Below are 12456 nucleotides of genomic sequence, written 5' to 3' on the forward strand. Positions count from 1 at the left end.
ATGTATGATTCATACATGCTCCGATGTCTGCACACAAACACACACACACACACGCGCACGCACACACACACACACACACACACACACGTTTGTGTGTTTGCGTTAAAATTCCCTATTTTATCTATTGCAATGTCTTACTTTCATGCTCTCTAGTTTGTTTTGGTTGGGTTGCATTACAGCTATGTCTATGTCACTATGTGTGTGTGTGTGTGTGTGTGTGTGTGTGTGTGTGTGTGTGTGTGTGTGTGTGTGTGTGTGTGTGTGTGTGTGTGTGTGTGTGTGTGTGTGTGTGTGTGTGTGTGTGTGTGTGTGTGTGTGTTAAGGGGTGGGCATAGGTTACTGTAAGCAGATCTTGAAAAGACTAACAATTTCACATTTGCATGTGTGTGCTATTTGAGGATGTTTATAATGTTAAGTATGCCTGCTCTCTTCAGATATGTGATCGCTAACGGCATCAGTCAACTCAAACTTTAGGTCGATTGAAGAGAAATTTGAAATAGTTCCTGTGTGTGTCTATGTGTGTACAAGCATATGTTTGTAATTAACCATAACATAAACATTGAGGACAGCGAAACCAAAGAGGTTACGAAGATATATCCATATCTCAAGAGTGCATTAACTGCACATAAAACAGTACTGTACAAAATATATTGCCTCGTCCGACCCAAGCCGTTAAAATACAATTGAAAGCAACGTTTATTAGGAGGAATACGTTAGAAACAGACCATGAGAAGAACACAGACAACAGCAGAGTCCACAGAACGTTGAAAGAGCCAACACAAATCCACCAACCAAACAGACATATTTAGGGGGGATGTTTAGTAAGTTAATGATTTGGAAATAGTATCAGTCAGTATCAGTCCTTGTGTGCAGACTGGCAAACCCTAAAAAGAAGCTGTCTAGACACTACCATTTTGGTTGAATTAAGCTATGGGCATTTGGGCATTATTAATATATGGAAGTCAAGTTTTCAAAAGGGACGTTTTCGAGTGAGAATATAAATAGTTAATTAAAACTAGGTCTTTGAAGCGAGGTGTGGTGTGTGTGTGCGCGTGTGTATGCGTGCGTGTGCGTGCGTGTGCGTGTGCGTGTGCGTGTGAGTAAGTGTGTGTGCTTGTGTGTGTGAGTAAGTGTGTGTGTGCAGCATGCTCTCCACATTCCCGTCACTCTGGCCGTCAGGGGCTCATCCGCCACACTGTTTATGTTATCTTGGTTTTATTCGCTAATCGACCGTCTGGCAGACGGAGCACCCCGATATTATAAGAGCTGGAGAGAGAGAGAGAGAGAGAGAGAGAGAGAGAGAGAGAGAGAGAGAGAGAGAGAGAGAGAGAGAGAGAGAGAGAGAGAGAGAGAGAGAGAGAGAGAGAGAGAGAGAGAGAGAGAGAGAGAGAGAGAGAGAGAGAGAGAGAGAGAGAGAGAGAGAGAGAGAGAGAGAGAGAGAGAGAGAGAGAGAGAGAGAGAGAGAGAGAGAGAGAGAGAGAGAGAGAGAGAGAGAGAGAGAGAGAGAGAGAGAGAGAGAGAGAGAGAGAGAGAGAGAGAGAGAGAGAGAGAGAGAGAGAGAGAGAGAGAGAGAGAGAGAGAGAGAGAGAGAGAGAGAGAGAGAGAGAGAGAGAGAGACCTCCTCTCCACCTCGGCCGCCCCAGACACTGTGTGGGGAAACCAGAGATCTGGGCTCTCTGCGCTGGCAGGCGGAGATGGAGTTCTGGTTGTTTTTTCTCCCCGGTTCTCGGCTAAGACATCTCATTTGGTCGCGGTCAGCTCTGTGGCGTCCCTGTGGCCGGGCTGTAATGGCGGGCTGGCTGACCAGACCTTGACACAGGCCCTAGGGCTCATCAGCACTGTGGTAATAATGGGGTTTGGGGGGGACCTAGAAACACCAGAGCGAACCAACCGCTGCACAAACACGAGGCCCCTGGGCGTGCGGCCCCGGGACCCCAGTCTGCAGTGGGGGCCCGAGTTGCTGCTCAGTCTAAGGAGATATCCGCCTTCAGGGCACACTTTACCCTTCAACAAAAACAGTGGCTGCTTTTTCTTATCATATTTTCTTTGATAATACATTTAATCTGTTTGTGACGATAGTCAAGATGTCGGGTCCTATCTGTAGTGGTGTGTGTCGTATGCTTTCACAAGTTTGTAGTTTAAAATGTAAATCCTCGTACTTTTGTGTCTCTTCCAGGGGCCTAGTTTGATACGAAAGCCCCCCTCTAGCATGGTTCTGCAGATGAGGGTCAGGTGTGTATGTGTGTGTGTGTGTGTGTGTGTGTGTGTGTGTGTGTGTGTGTGTGTGTGTGTGTGTGTGTGTGTGTGAGGCATCTGGTTGCCCAGTGGGAGGGGTTGGTGGAGGGGGCGGCCGGTAAAGGCTGGAAACTGAGGAAAGCGATAAGGAGTGAGGGAAGCCAACAATGAAAGACATTCAGACAAACCAAAGCAGAGGCAGGCTGGAAGCGGCTGGGGACCGGGGGGGCCACAGCGGGGGGGGGCCCCAGCGGGGGGCCACAGAGGAGGGCCACGCGAGGGATACAACGGAACGGGCGGCGAGCCGTTGGTCCTCGCACGCCACTTAAACGATGAAGAGTGTGTGTGTGAAGTCGAGAGTTCGCCGGCCTGATGAAACCATAGGGCGCATCATGCCCCGTGCGGCCTTGCGTTCCTACCGTTGCCATGGTGACTCACCTACACAAGTCTTTCCGTCGAGGTGCAGGACGAACTTCATGTGGCATGAGCAGCGGGGGCCGTGGTCCGTCTCCTCACAGATGTGCTGGCAGCCCCCGTTGCCATAGTTACAGGTCACTAGCAGAGAGAGAGGGAGAGAGAGAGAGAGAGAGAGAGAGAGCGGTCAGACAGAGCGTGTGGAGGTCGTGTGCTGGGTACAATGGAACGGTTGCTCTGCCGCTACTGATACTGCGGTTGTGTAAGAGTCACAGGGCCGTGGATGTGTGTGTTGGTGGTGTACAGGTTGGAAAGATCCCTTTAACTACCAAAATACATCAACAATACATGTCAGTGGATAGAGAAAGGCTACCTGGACTATATACACACAATAAACGTAATAACATTAGAGTCCAAAGAAGACCGAAGATATGCTATCAAAAATGTATACCTCTGAGATGATATAATATAAGCTCTGATGCATGTAGCAGAAGTGCATGTGCATGATGTGTGAGTGTGTGTGTGTGTAGGTGTGTGTAGGTGTGTGTAGGTGTGTGTGTGTGTGTGTGCGTGCGTGCGTGTGTGTCAGTGTGTGTGTGTGTGTGTGTGTGTGTGTGTGTGTGTGTGTGTGTGCGATGGCCTGACTGAAGGTGTCTGGTCCGTGTTCAGAGGGGTGGTGCTGGTGGTAGCGGCGGGTCGGGCACTGGGGGTCACTGCCTTAGCACTCTAAAGACACCTGTGATGACAGAGTGCAACGGGCCAGGGCGTCCCGCCGCCACGCTGCTTGTAGTCTACGTCTCCCCGCCATTTGCCCTTTTTTCCTTCAGCGGACAAAAACTAAAAAAAAACGAGACCCCCCGAAGAACAACACTTCTCCAATCCTTATCCAAACACAGACAAATCCCCCATCAGCCCCGGCAGCCCGGCTCTGACAGGAGGATCTCTGTTCCGTGGTAACAGGAAGTGTGTGCTGTCCATCACGACGGTCACCTCCACACAACTTCTTCCCCTCCCTCCCTCTCCTGCCCCCCCCCCCCCCAGCAATGTCCTTAGTTGATAAACGAGTCCTTTTATAACATGCATCATTTGCATATATTTTCATTAAGTAGCTATTTCAGATGTGTTGGAATCTATGGGAACGAGTGGAATTGTTCACAATGTGCAGATTTCCCCCTCCAACTACAGCCAAGGAGCCTCACGGCCTAAATCTAATTGTGTGCGAGTGCATCAGCGTCTGTGTGTGTGCATGCATGTGTGTGTGTGTGTGTGTGTGTGTGTGTGTGTGTGTGTGTGTGTTTGTGTGTGTGTGTTTGCCTGGACCTCCGGATCAGAGAGGCCACTTACATTTGCAGTCCTTCATGTTGCGGGTGAGCTGGAACCCGGGCCGGCACTCGCAGGAGATGCCTCCCTTCTGGGACTCGCGGCAGATGTGCGCACAGCCGTGGTTCTTGTCCATGCAGGTGGGGCCCTCCTTTGGGCTACCATCAGGCCGTGCTGCAGGGAGAGAGAGAGAGAGAGAGAGAGAGAGAGAGAGAGAGAGAGAGAGAGAGAGAGAGAGAGAGAGGGGGGGGGGAGAGAGCGAGAGAGAGAGAGAGAGAGAGAGAGAGAGAGAGAGGGGGGGGGGGGAGAGCGAGAGAGAGAGAGAGGGTGTGAGATCTTGGTTCTCACTGTACTGCTGCAGGTCACCCGACTTAACACAACGGGGCGCTCTCTTTGAGGAGTTCTATGTTAGGGGGAGAGGGGGGGGGGGGGCTTGCTGTTCTTTTGTTACGACACAAACAAGAAGAAGTCAACTTCTCAGAGGAAATACATTTAAGTGGAATCGTGACATAGATGGACCCACGCACTCACGCACGCACACGCATGCACGCACGCACGCACACACACACACACACTGACACCGACACAAACACAAGGGCCGCACCGTGATCCGACTGCTGGTGACTGATGCACTTAGTGCCCTTTCACAAACAAACTGTAGCGTTTGTCCGAACATGCCCACCTATTTCAGGACATTAGAAGGAGTCTGACTGAGGAAGAGAGACTAAAGGAACCGGCAGGAGGGGGAATACAGCCAAATTAATCCTTCAACAGAAGAGGTACAAAGTTATGAGCAAGAGCACAAAACAAGATTAAAATCGAAAACCTTGCGGACCCATTATGGAATAAAACAGACGACATGAACATAATATACGACTATGATATAATTTTGCTTCATGACTCATCAAAACATTTGCATTACAATTCGATAAGCCCCGTGAAGGCATTTAAATAAGAGATCCTTCAAACAAAAACTCATCACAAATTTAACGCTCACCGCTCAGAAAGCAGTGGTAAGAAAGTCGTAATACCCTCACGCTGACATGTCAAATAGACTGCAGCAGATTACCAGTGTGCTCTTGGAGGAACGCCCCCATGCACTGAAGTGCATAATGAATTACAGTAATACATGGAGGAAGGCCCCCAGCCTGCACTGTAATGAGAAACGCTACCTTCAGGGGAGATCAAGAATGATGGCTGACTGATCCAATGTGAAACAAAGTCACCACTGCAGTCCATGGAACATCCCCAACCATCCGGTTCATTAAAAAGCCAACAGACTCAGATCTCACTCCCTCTCCCACACCATGTCCGCTGTGTTGTTCAAGTGGCACACTCACAGAGAGCGATGGGTCACTTGTGTGTTCATTTAAGAACTATTTAATTCTTTGACCAATTTTGATGCCTGCCAAACTTGCAGGTACATTAGGTGAGTGAATCAATACAGTGTATTCGTACCTGGAGTAAACCTGGAAACAAAAAATACCAACGGGCCCAAAACCCCCACAATTCTCACGCGAACATGCCCTGCAGTCCAACTCTCTGTGTCCCTCTCTCTTTTTCCGGCCTAGACAATCCTGAAGGAACTAAGGCCTAGTGTTGCAGAGCGCGTCTCACTGGGCTCGCATTATGCATTCACCAACCTCCCTAAACTCTTTCTGCACCTTCATGAATCGCCTCTCCACCAACACTACAGACCCATCCATCAGCGGCGGGTCGGCCTCGGGCCAGAGAGCTGGCCTTCCAGCCCTCCCAGGACCAATAAAAAGCCCAAAGCGTTGATACAATGGCCCCCTTTTCCCCTCCGCCGGGCTCAGCTGTCACCCACCTTCCAGAATTCTCGGACAGCTCGCGCCCCCCCCCCGAGAAACGGCCACTTTTGTCATAACTTAATCACAGACAGGCCCGAGAGAAACACTTTCGAACCCCTTTTCCAGAGCACGGGGGAAAACTGCACGAGTGAAAAGCACAAAACAGCCTCCAGTTTGTGTACTCGCCGGATCCACTAAACAAGCTGAGCCAGTTAAAAACATACCCCTATATGTAGAAACTAGTAAAAAAATATCCCGGGCCACTTTATGGACAGCGCTGGACAAACCAATTTGGTGGCCGAGCCTCGGTGTTTGGAGGGAGGCCTGTTAAAGCGCTACACAAGCAAAGCCTGCAGAGGACTGGTGTGTTTCCTAGCCAGCTGCTGAACACTGCTCCATGTTACGGGGCTCACGGAGTAAGTCTCGTACAGTGAGTTATAAGTGGGCTTTGGTTTCCCAGCCCGGGCTACTGAAGGAAGCAGAGGAAGGTCGCGACCTGCCTGGGTAGTCAGACTCCCAGGGGACGCTTGTCACGCCAGAGGTTAGCATGTAGCCAGAAGCCAACCGCTTTAACAGGAAAGGGCACACAAAGCTAGACAAACTGCAGATTTAATGTGCTCAGAAGCCCCCAGGAACTTAAATCCTGCTGCTGACGGGGTTAATTGGGCATACAATATGCATGCTGGAAGCGCCATAAATTATTTACTTGTCACTGTATGGATAAATAAACTTAAATCATTGGCCGTAAATCTGGATGTAAATCAGGCAGATTTATGGTATCTTAACCGATGATCTGAACCCACACTTCCTTTGGTTCTGACGGATGCAGACAGAGATACTTATTACAATATTAAAGCCGCACCACTCAGTCCTGAGCCCTGCTTGATTTAAACGGCAGATTTGTTTTCATTCAAACATTGGCGCTCCACAAAGCTTTATTTTGAAATCACTTTCTTTAAATGATTATTTTTGATACCGGAACCAGAAGTCCAGCCCATATTCCTCTCATTCTGATGACAAACTGTTCATTCAGCTATCAGGTCCATCCCTGACAGCCAGTCCGTGGGATTACCGCCGCGTGACACTCTACCGAGTCAAAAGCCGGTCCCCGGTTAAGACAAGCTGCCTGCTACAAAGGTCATGAGGCGGGGGCCCGGGGCCGCGACGTGGCCCCCTGAACCCCCAAACCCTGGGGCTCCTGGAGGGGAGAGGGGAGGACACAATGGAGGCTCAATTGCTTTAAGGCATGCCAAGGGCTTCATGGTTTGCTGCCACAGACCGATGCAGTGAAAAGGTGGGGAGAGAGAGAGGGGGGGAGGGGGGACACTGACTGGTATCGACCGGCGAGCCGCGAGTTTTGGGACATAAGTTGGCTTTTGAAATGAGAGTGCGGGGGCCCCCTAACCCCCCTCCCCCCCCTAAAAAAAAACACGAGGGAGCCACCACACTAATAAAGCAGCATTCCTTCCGCTTCGATAATGGCCCATTAAAAGTTTTTAAAGGAGGATAAAAATGTCAGCGCATGGAAGAAGAAGGGAAAAAGAGGGGGAGAAAAAAAAATAAACCAATGAAAAAGCAGTCCAGAGCCGATGTGGATCTGGTCTGCTATAGAGGGGACGCAGAGGGTCAAGGAACCATGTGAGACCTACAACCTGCTTGGTCACACAGCAGAGGTGCACCATCAGAGTGTTAGTGTGGCCTGATCACCTGGTTCCCTCAGACAAACAAATGAATCAAATAAAACCGTCTTGTTAAGATTGTCGATCTCGCTGCAAGCACCCACCATCTCCCTCCCTCCTTCCCTCTCTTTCTGTCCCCCTCCATCCCTCCCTCCCTTTCGCTCCCTCTCTCCCTCCCGCTCTCTCTCCCTCCTTCCCTCTCTCTCCCTCCTTCCCTCTCTCTCTCTCCCTCCTTCCCTCTCTCTCTCTCCCTCCTTCCCTCTCTCTCTCTCCCTCCTTCTCTCCATCCCTCCCTCCCTCCCTCCCTCTCTCTCCCCCTCTCTCTCTCTCTCTCTCTCTCTCTCTCTCTCTCTCTCTCCCTTCTCCCCTCCCTCCTTCTCTCTCTACCTCCCTCCCTCTTTCATTCTCTCTCTCCCTCCCTCCCTCTCTCTCTCTTCTCCCCTCCCTACCTCTCTCCCTCTCTCTTTCCCTCTCCATTCCTCCCTCCCTCTCTCCCAGCAATCCTCCCTCCCTCCCTCTCTCCTATCTCCCCTCCCTCCTCTCTCTCTCCCTCCCTCCCTTCCCCCTCCCTCTCTCCCTCACTCTCTTTCCCTCCCTCTCTCCCTCCTTCCCTCTCTCTGTAAACAACAGACGAGGACGGAGAAGAGAGGAGAGGACAGGACAGTTTGGCGGGGAAATATGGCATTCTCCGAATGCTTTATGCAAGACTGTTATTGCGAGACATTGCACTTAAAATGGTCTGAAAACACGGAAACATATTTATTTATGTAGGCAGTGGTCCAAAACAAACCCAAGCATAGTTTCCTAATGAGCCAGATTGTTGTACGGTAAGTGAGCAGTACCGGACTAGATTAGACACACAGATAGAAATCTCCAACATGAAGCGTGTGTGAAACACTCTTCACATTGTATGAGATTCTTTACCTTTCCTCAATAATACTGAATACAAACGCTATGTAATTGTAAACCGGTTGTATGCATATGCACGAACATGTGATTTGCATAGCATTTGCAGAACAAAACCTAGTGTTATGTACACAGAGCCGACTGCAAGAGGGAGAGAGACATACAGATGGAAGGTATGGGAGAGAGAGAGAGAGAGAGAGGTAGGGGAGAGAGAGAGAGAGAGAGAGGGAGAGAGAGACAGAGAGAGGCAGAGAGAGACAGAGAGAGACAGAGAGAGAGAGAGACAGACAGACAGACAGACAGACAGACAGACAGACAGACAGACAGACAGACAGACAGACAGACAGACTGATGGAAGTTATGAGAGAGAGAGAGAGAGAGAGAGAGAGAGAGAGAGAGAGAGAGAGAGAGAGAGAGAGAGAGAGAGAGAGAGAGAGAGAGAGAGAGAGAGAGAGAGCGAGAAATGCACACACACACACACACACACACACACACACACACACACACACACACACACACACACACACACACACACACACACACACACACACACACACACACACACACACACACACACACACACACACAGAGGCCGGGACACATACAGAGGCCAGGACATGCCACTCTCCTCTCTGGAGCATCAAGGTGACCTACCACTCCAAGGGACACCTCGCTACCTCACCACACAGAGACGCACGCAGCTTTACAGATAATGTCCAAACAAACCCACCCTCATCAGCACACACACAAAGAGCTGCTCTCGGTCACAACGCTCCATGTGCCATGACAAAGAAGCATTCTTTCCTGAATTGAATGTTGCTGTTTGCTTTCTGTCTGTCCGTCTGTCTGTGAGGGACAGACGGTTTAAGTCATGAGTCATGACAGAGGGTTTAGTGGGAGAAACCTCATAGACAGACACCCTACAGATAGCCCATGAACAACTACCGGCCAAAGGAGAGCCTGCCTGAATACAAAGAAAGGGGGGCGAGCCAAAGGAATTCAGTAATTCAACGTGCGGTGAGCCGGCATTAAAGATTGATAAAGACCTTGGAATGGGCAACGCTAATTAGAGCGGTGGAAACGGAAGATGCACAACATCCTCCATTCATCATTAGAGGATAAGAGGTGGTCTCAGACCAATCACCAATATGAAAGAATTGATGGGTAGCCATGGCAGGACATGGTTCCCTTGCACTCCCTGACGTAAGTAAGGAAAGAGAGAGAGAGAACGAGAGACATTTGTGAGTTACACGGTTGGTGTGCAGCGCTATGGAGCAGAGACCCCGACACGTGTAAAAACAGTTGAGAGGCTCACCCTCAGTGAGGCCTGTGGAGAACCAACAACAGCCAGCCAGGAGGAGGGCCGCCAGCCCCCCCCCTCACACACACGCACACACACACAAACACACACACACACACACACACACACACACACACACAAACACACAGGAGCGACAGGGCATTTCCTCGTTGCACGCAACACCACATAACTAGGCAGTACAGCTTCCCTATGACACACGGAGCCATTTAGATCTGGCCGCAGACCAGAGCAACATAAAACTTAACAGTCCAACAGTCTGTTGCAGCGGTCGATATTAACGAGCAAACAGCAGCGACGCTGTGAGTAAGGGAGAGAGGAAGCACGCAGGAAAACAAGGTTCAAGGTCACTGTGTGTGTGTGTGTATGTGTGTGTGTGTGTGTGTGTGTGTGTGTGTGTGTGTGTGTCTGTGTGTGTGTGTGTGTGTGTTTGCATGTGTGTGTGTGTGTGTGTTTCAAAAGTAGAGGTTGTGGTAATGAGGAGGCACATACGTTCTGAATACGAAGCTACAATTTAGCGTAGCGTTGACTAAAGTCGTCGGAACATGCATCCTGCAGTCGCTGCTGGCCGGCGTCCAAAGAATGGAGGAAATGAGCGTAAAACGTTAAATGCCAAGATTTGCATTCAAATGTCATTACAGGCGGCGGCGTCTGGAAAACACAGGCCTACAGCTACTCTACATCAAATTAAAAACGCTTGGCTCCTGCGTGTGATTGCGGGGCCGTGTATGAATTCCAATGTCTGCGAGCGAGAGATAAAGTGGAGGAGGTGAGGGAGAGGAAGGGAGGAGAGACAGGCAGACGAGAGTAGGGCCCGCTTTAACAAGGGGCAACAAGCCTCTGTTGGAGGCGCATCAAAGTGTTGAAACATTAAAGGTGTTCAGACAGGGTATGGAGCTAACTGTTCAGCCAGGTTTTGTCACTAAAAACGTAAAGGTTTCCCGGAGTTACCCAGTGAACTGCTGGTATTACCCATAGAGGAAAGTCTCTCTTTTTTTGTAGTGTAAATATAAGCAAAAACAATTGATGGACCTTTGGGTCTGTGTTATACAAAGGAAACTCATATTGCGCTTTATTGGCTTTAGTTTACAGAGTGTGCGCAACAATCTGAGAAGACTAGAGATATACAGTAACACACTGTATCTTTTTATGGAGTGACAATGGTGACAATGTTTATTACGCTCTTAAACCTGTCAAGTTGTAAAAGATGAATAAAAAATAAAGGGGCATTTAATTGAAACCATCCCAGGTTGTGTGTTGTTCACCTTTCAGTCGGCATATTAACTGTATCCGACTAGGCCTTTAATTCCTATGAACGCTTTAATCGACTGCCAGAGGGAGACAGAAAAGCTCATTTCGAGCCGTCCACAAACATCGAACCCTCGACACTCACATAAAAACGTTTACCATACGAATTACTAACGTTAGTATTCGATTAGAGATTAGCACAAAAAACTCTGAATCAACTGAATCTGTATAATTTTCTACACAACAATACAACAATAGAGACTTTAAACGTTTAAAATATTCAAAAATGTGCACAATTTCTGCTTCCACTTTAAAAACATGTGTGGGTCACAGAAATCGCAGAGTGTCATCAAAAAAACAATAAATCTCCGAAAACAATAAAGATCCTGAGAAATAGAAGTCTCCCTGACCTAAAGGGCGTTCCCATCGACCACTCAGCACCTCGGCCAGCCTTGCCCTTCAAAAGACTTTCTTGACAGAAAGGTTTGGGGAGGGCAAATGATCTGTTACATACTTGACAGCCAGGCCAAGGGGAACCCTGATTTAGCGGGACTTATTCCTATTGAGGGTGGCTGGGGGGGCGGGGGGGGGGGCAGCCGCAGCCTTGTCATTAGCTGCTTTACAGGCAGGACCCCTGCTACCTAATTGGCAGGGTCTCTCTGCTAACAAGGACCCCGCACAGCAGGGGGGTCAAAGCTGGAAGCGACAGGTCCCGGTATTGACCTCCTCTCGCTCTCTCTCTCTCTCTCTCTCTCTCTCTCTCTCTCTCTCTCTCTCTCTCTCTCTCTCTCTCTCTCTCTCTCTCTCTCTCTCTCTCTCTCTCTCTCTCTCTCTCTCTCTCTCTCTCTCTCTCTCTCTCTCCCTCTCTCTCTCTCTCTCTCCTGCCCCCCCCCCTGTCCCCCCCGTCCCCCCCGTCCCCAAACAGCTGATCCATTAATGAGAGTGACGGGGATGTATTTTTAATGAGCGACATGCAGCTGATCAACAGTGGCACCCAAAGGTCCCGCTGTGTTTAGGAGAGGACTTTGTGGGACTGCTTCCTAGCAGTGTTGGCCGAGACGTCGGAGTAATGGTGATGTTTTACAGAGGGACTCTTGACACCAGCGAGAGAGAGAGAGAGAGAGAGAGAGAGAGAGAGAGAGAGAGAGAGAGAGAGAGAGAGAGAGAGAGAGAGAGAGAGAGAGAGAGAGAGAGAGAGAGAGAGAGAGAGAGAGAGAGGAAGAGAGACAGAGGGACAGAGAAAGCTTAAGATTATCTATGGTATCATGTAAAAGGATAGTTTTTGCCATTTAGCTGAGGGACAGGAGTTTACAGAGAGTAATGGGAACACATCGGCATGAGACGTATTTCACACTGCAATCCCATTGGTGGACTCCCAAGGCTCTGCCACTCCACTCCAATAACACATTCACCCAACATAAACACTGACAGCTCATTAGGCCCCGAGATTGATCCCATAGAAAGCAGCCTTCCAAGAATCCAACCGTGCCCCCCCCCCCCCCCCCTCCCTGAGCTAGAACGAAGG

At 49.6% G+C, this 12456-nt stretch overlaps 1 protein-coding gene across 2 annotated transcripts in view; it reads right to left on the reverse strand.

The window, feature by feature from the left end:
• Positions 1-12456, reverse strand: part of scube3 (signal peptide, CUB domain, EGF-like 3) — a 63676-nt gene that overhangs the window by 24776 nt on the left and 26444 nt on the right. For both annotated transcript variants that reach the window (XM_030359539.1, XM_030359531.1), the window contains exons 5-6: positions 3994-4143; positions 2674-2790 (exon numbers count right to left, since the gene is read on the reverse strand). In XM_030359539.1, coding sequence (XP_030215399.1) covers positions 2674-2790; positions 3994-4143 — 267 coding nt within the window. The remainder of the gene's footprint in view (positions 1-2673; positions 2791-3993; positions 4144-12456) is intronic.

The sequence above is a fragment of the Gadus morhua genome, chromosome 1 (assembly GCF_902167405.1).
Source record: "Gadus morhua chromosome 1, gadMor3.0, whole genome shotgun sequence".
NCBI lineage: Eukaryota > Metazoa > Chordata > Actinopteri > Gadiformes > Gadidae > Gadus > Gadus morhua.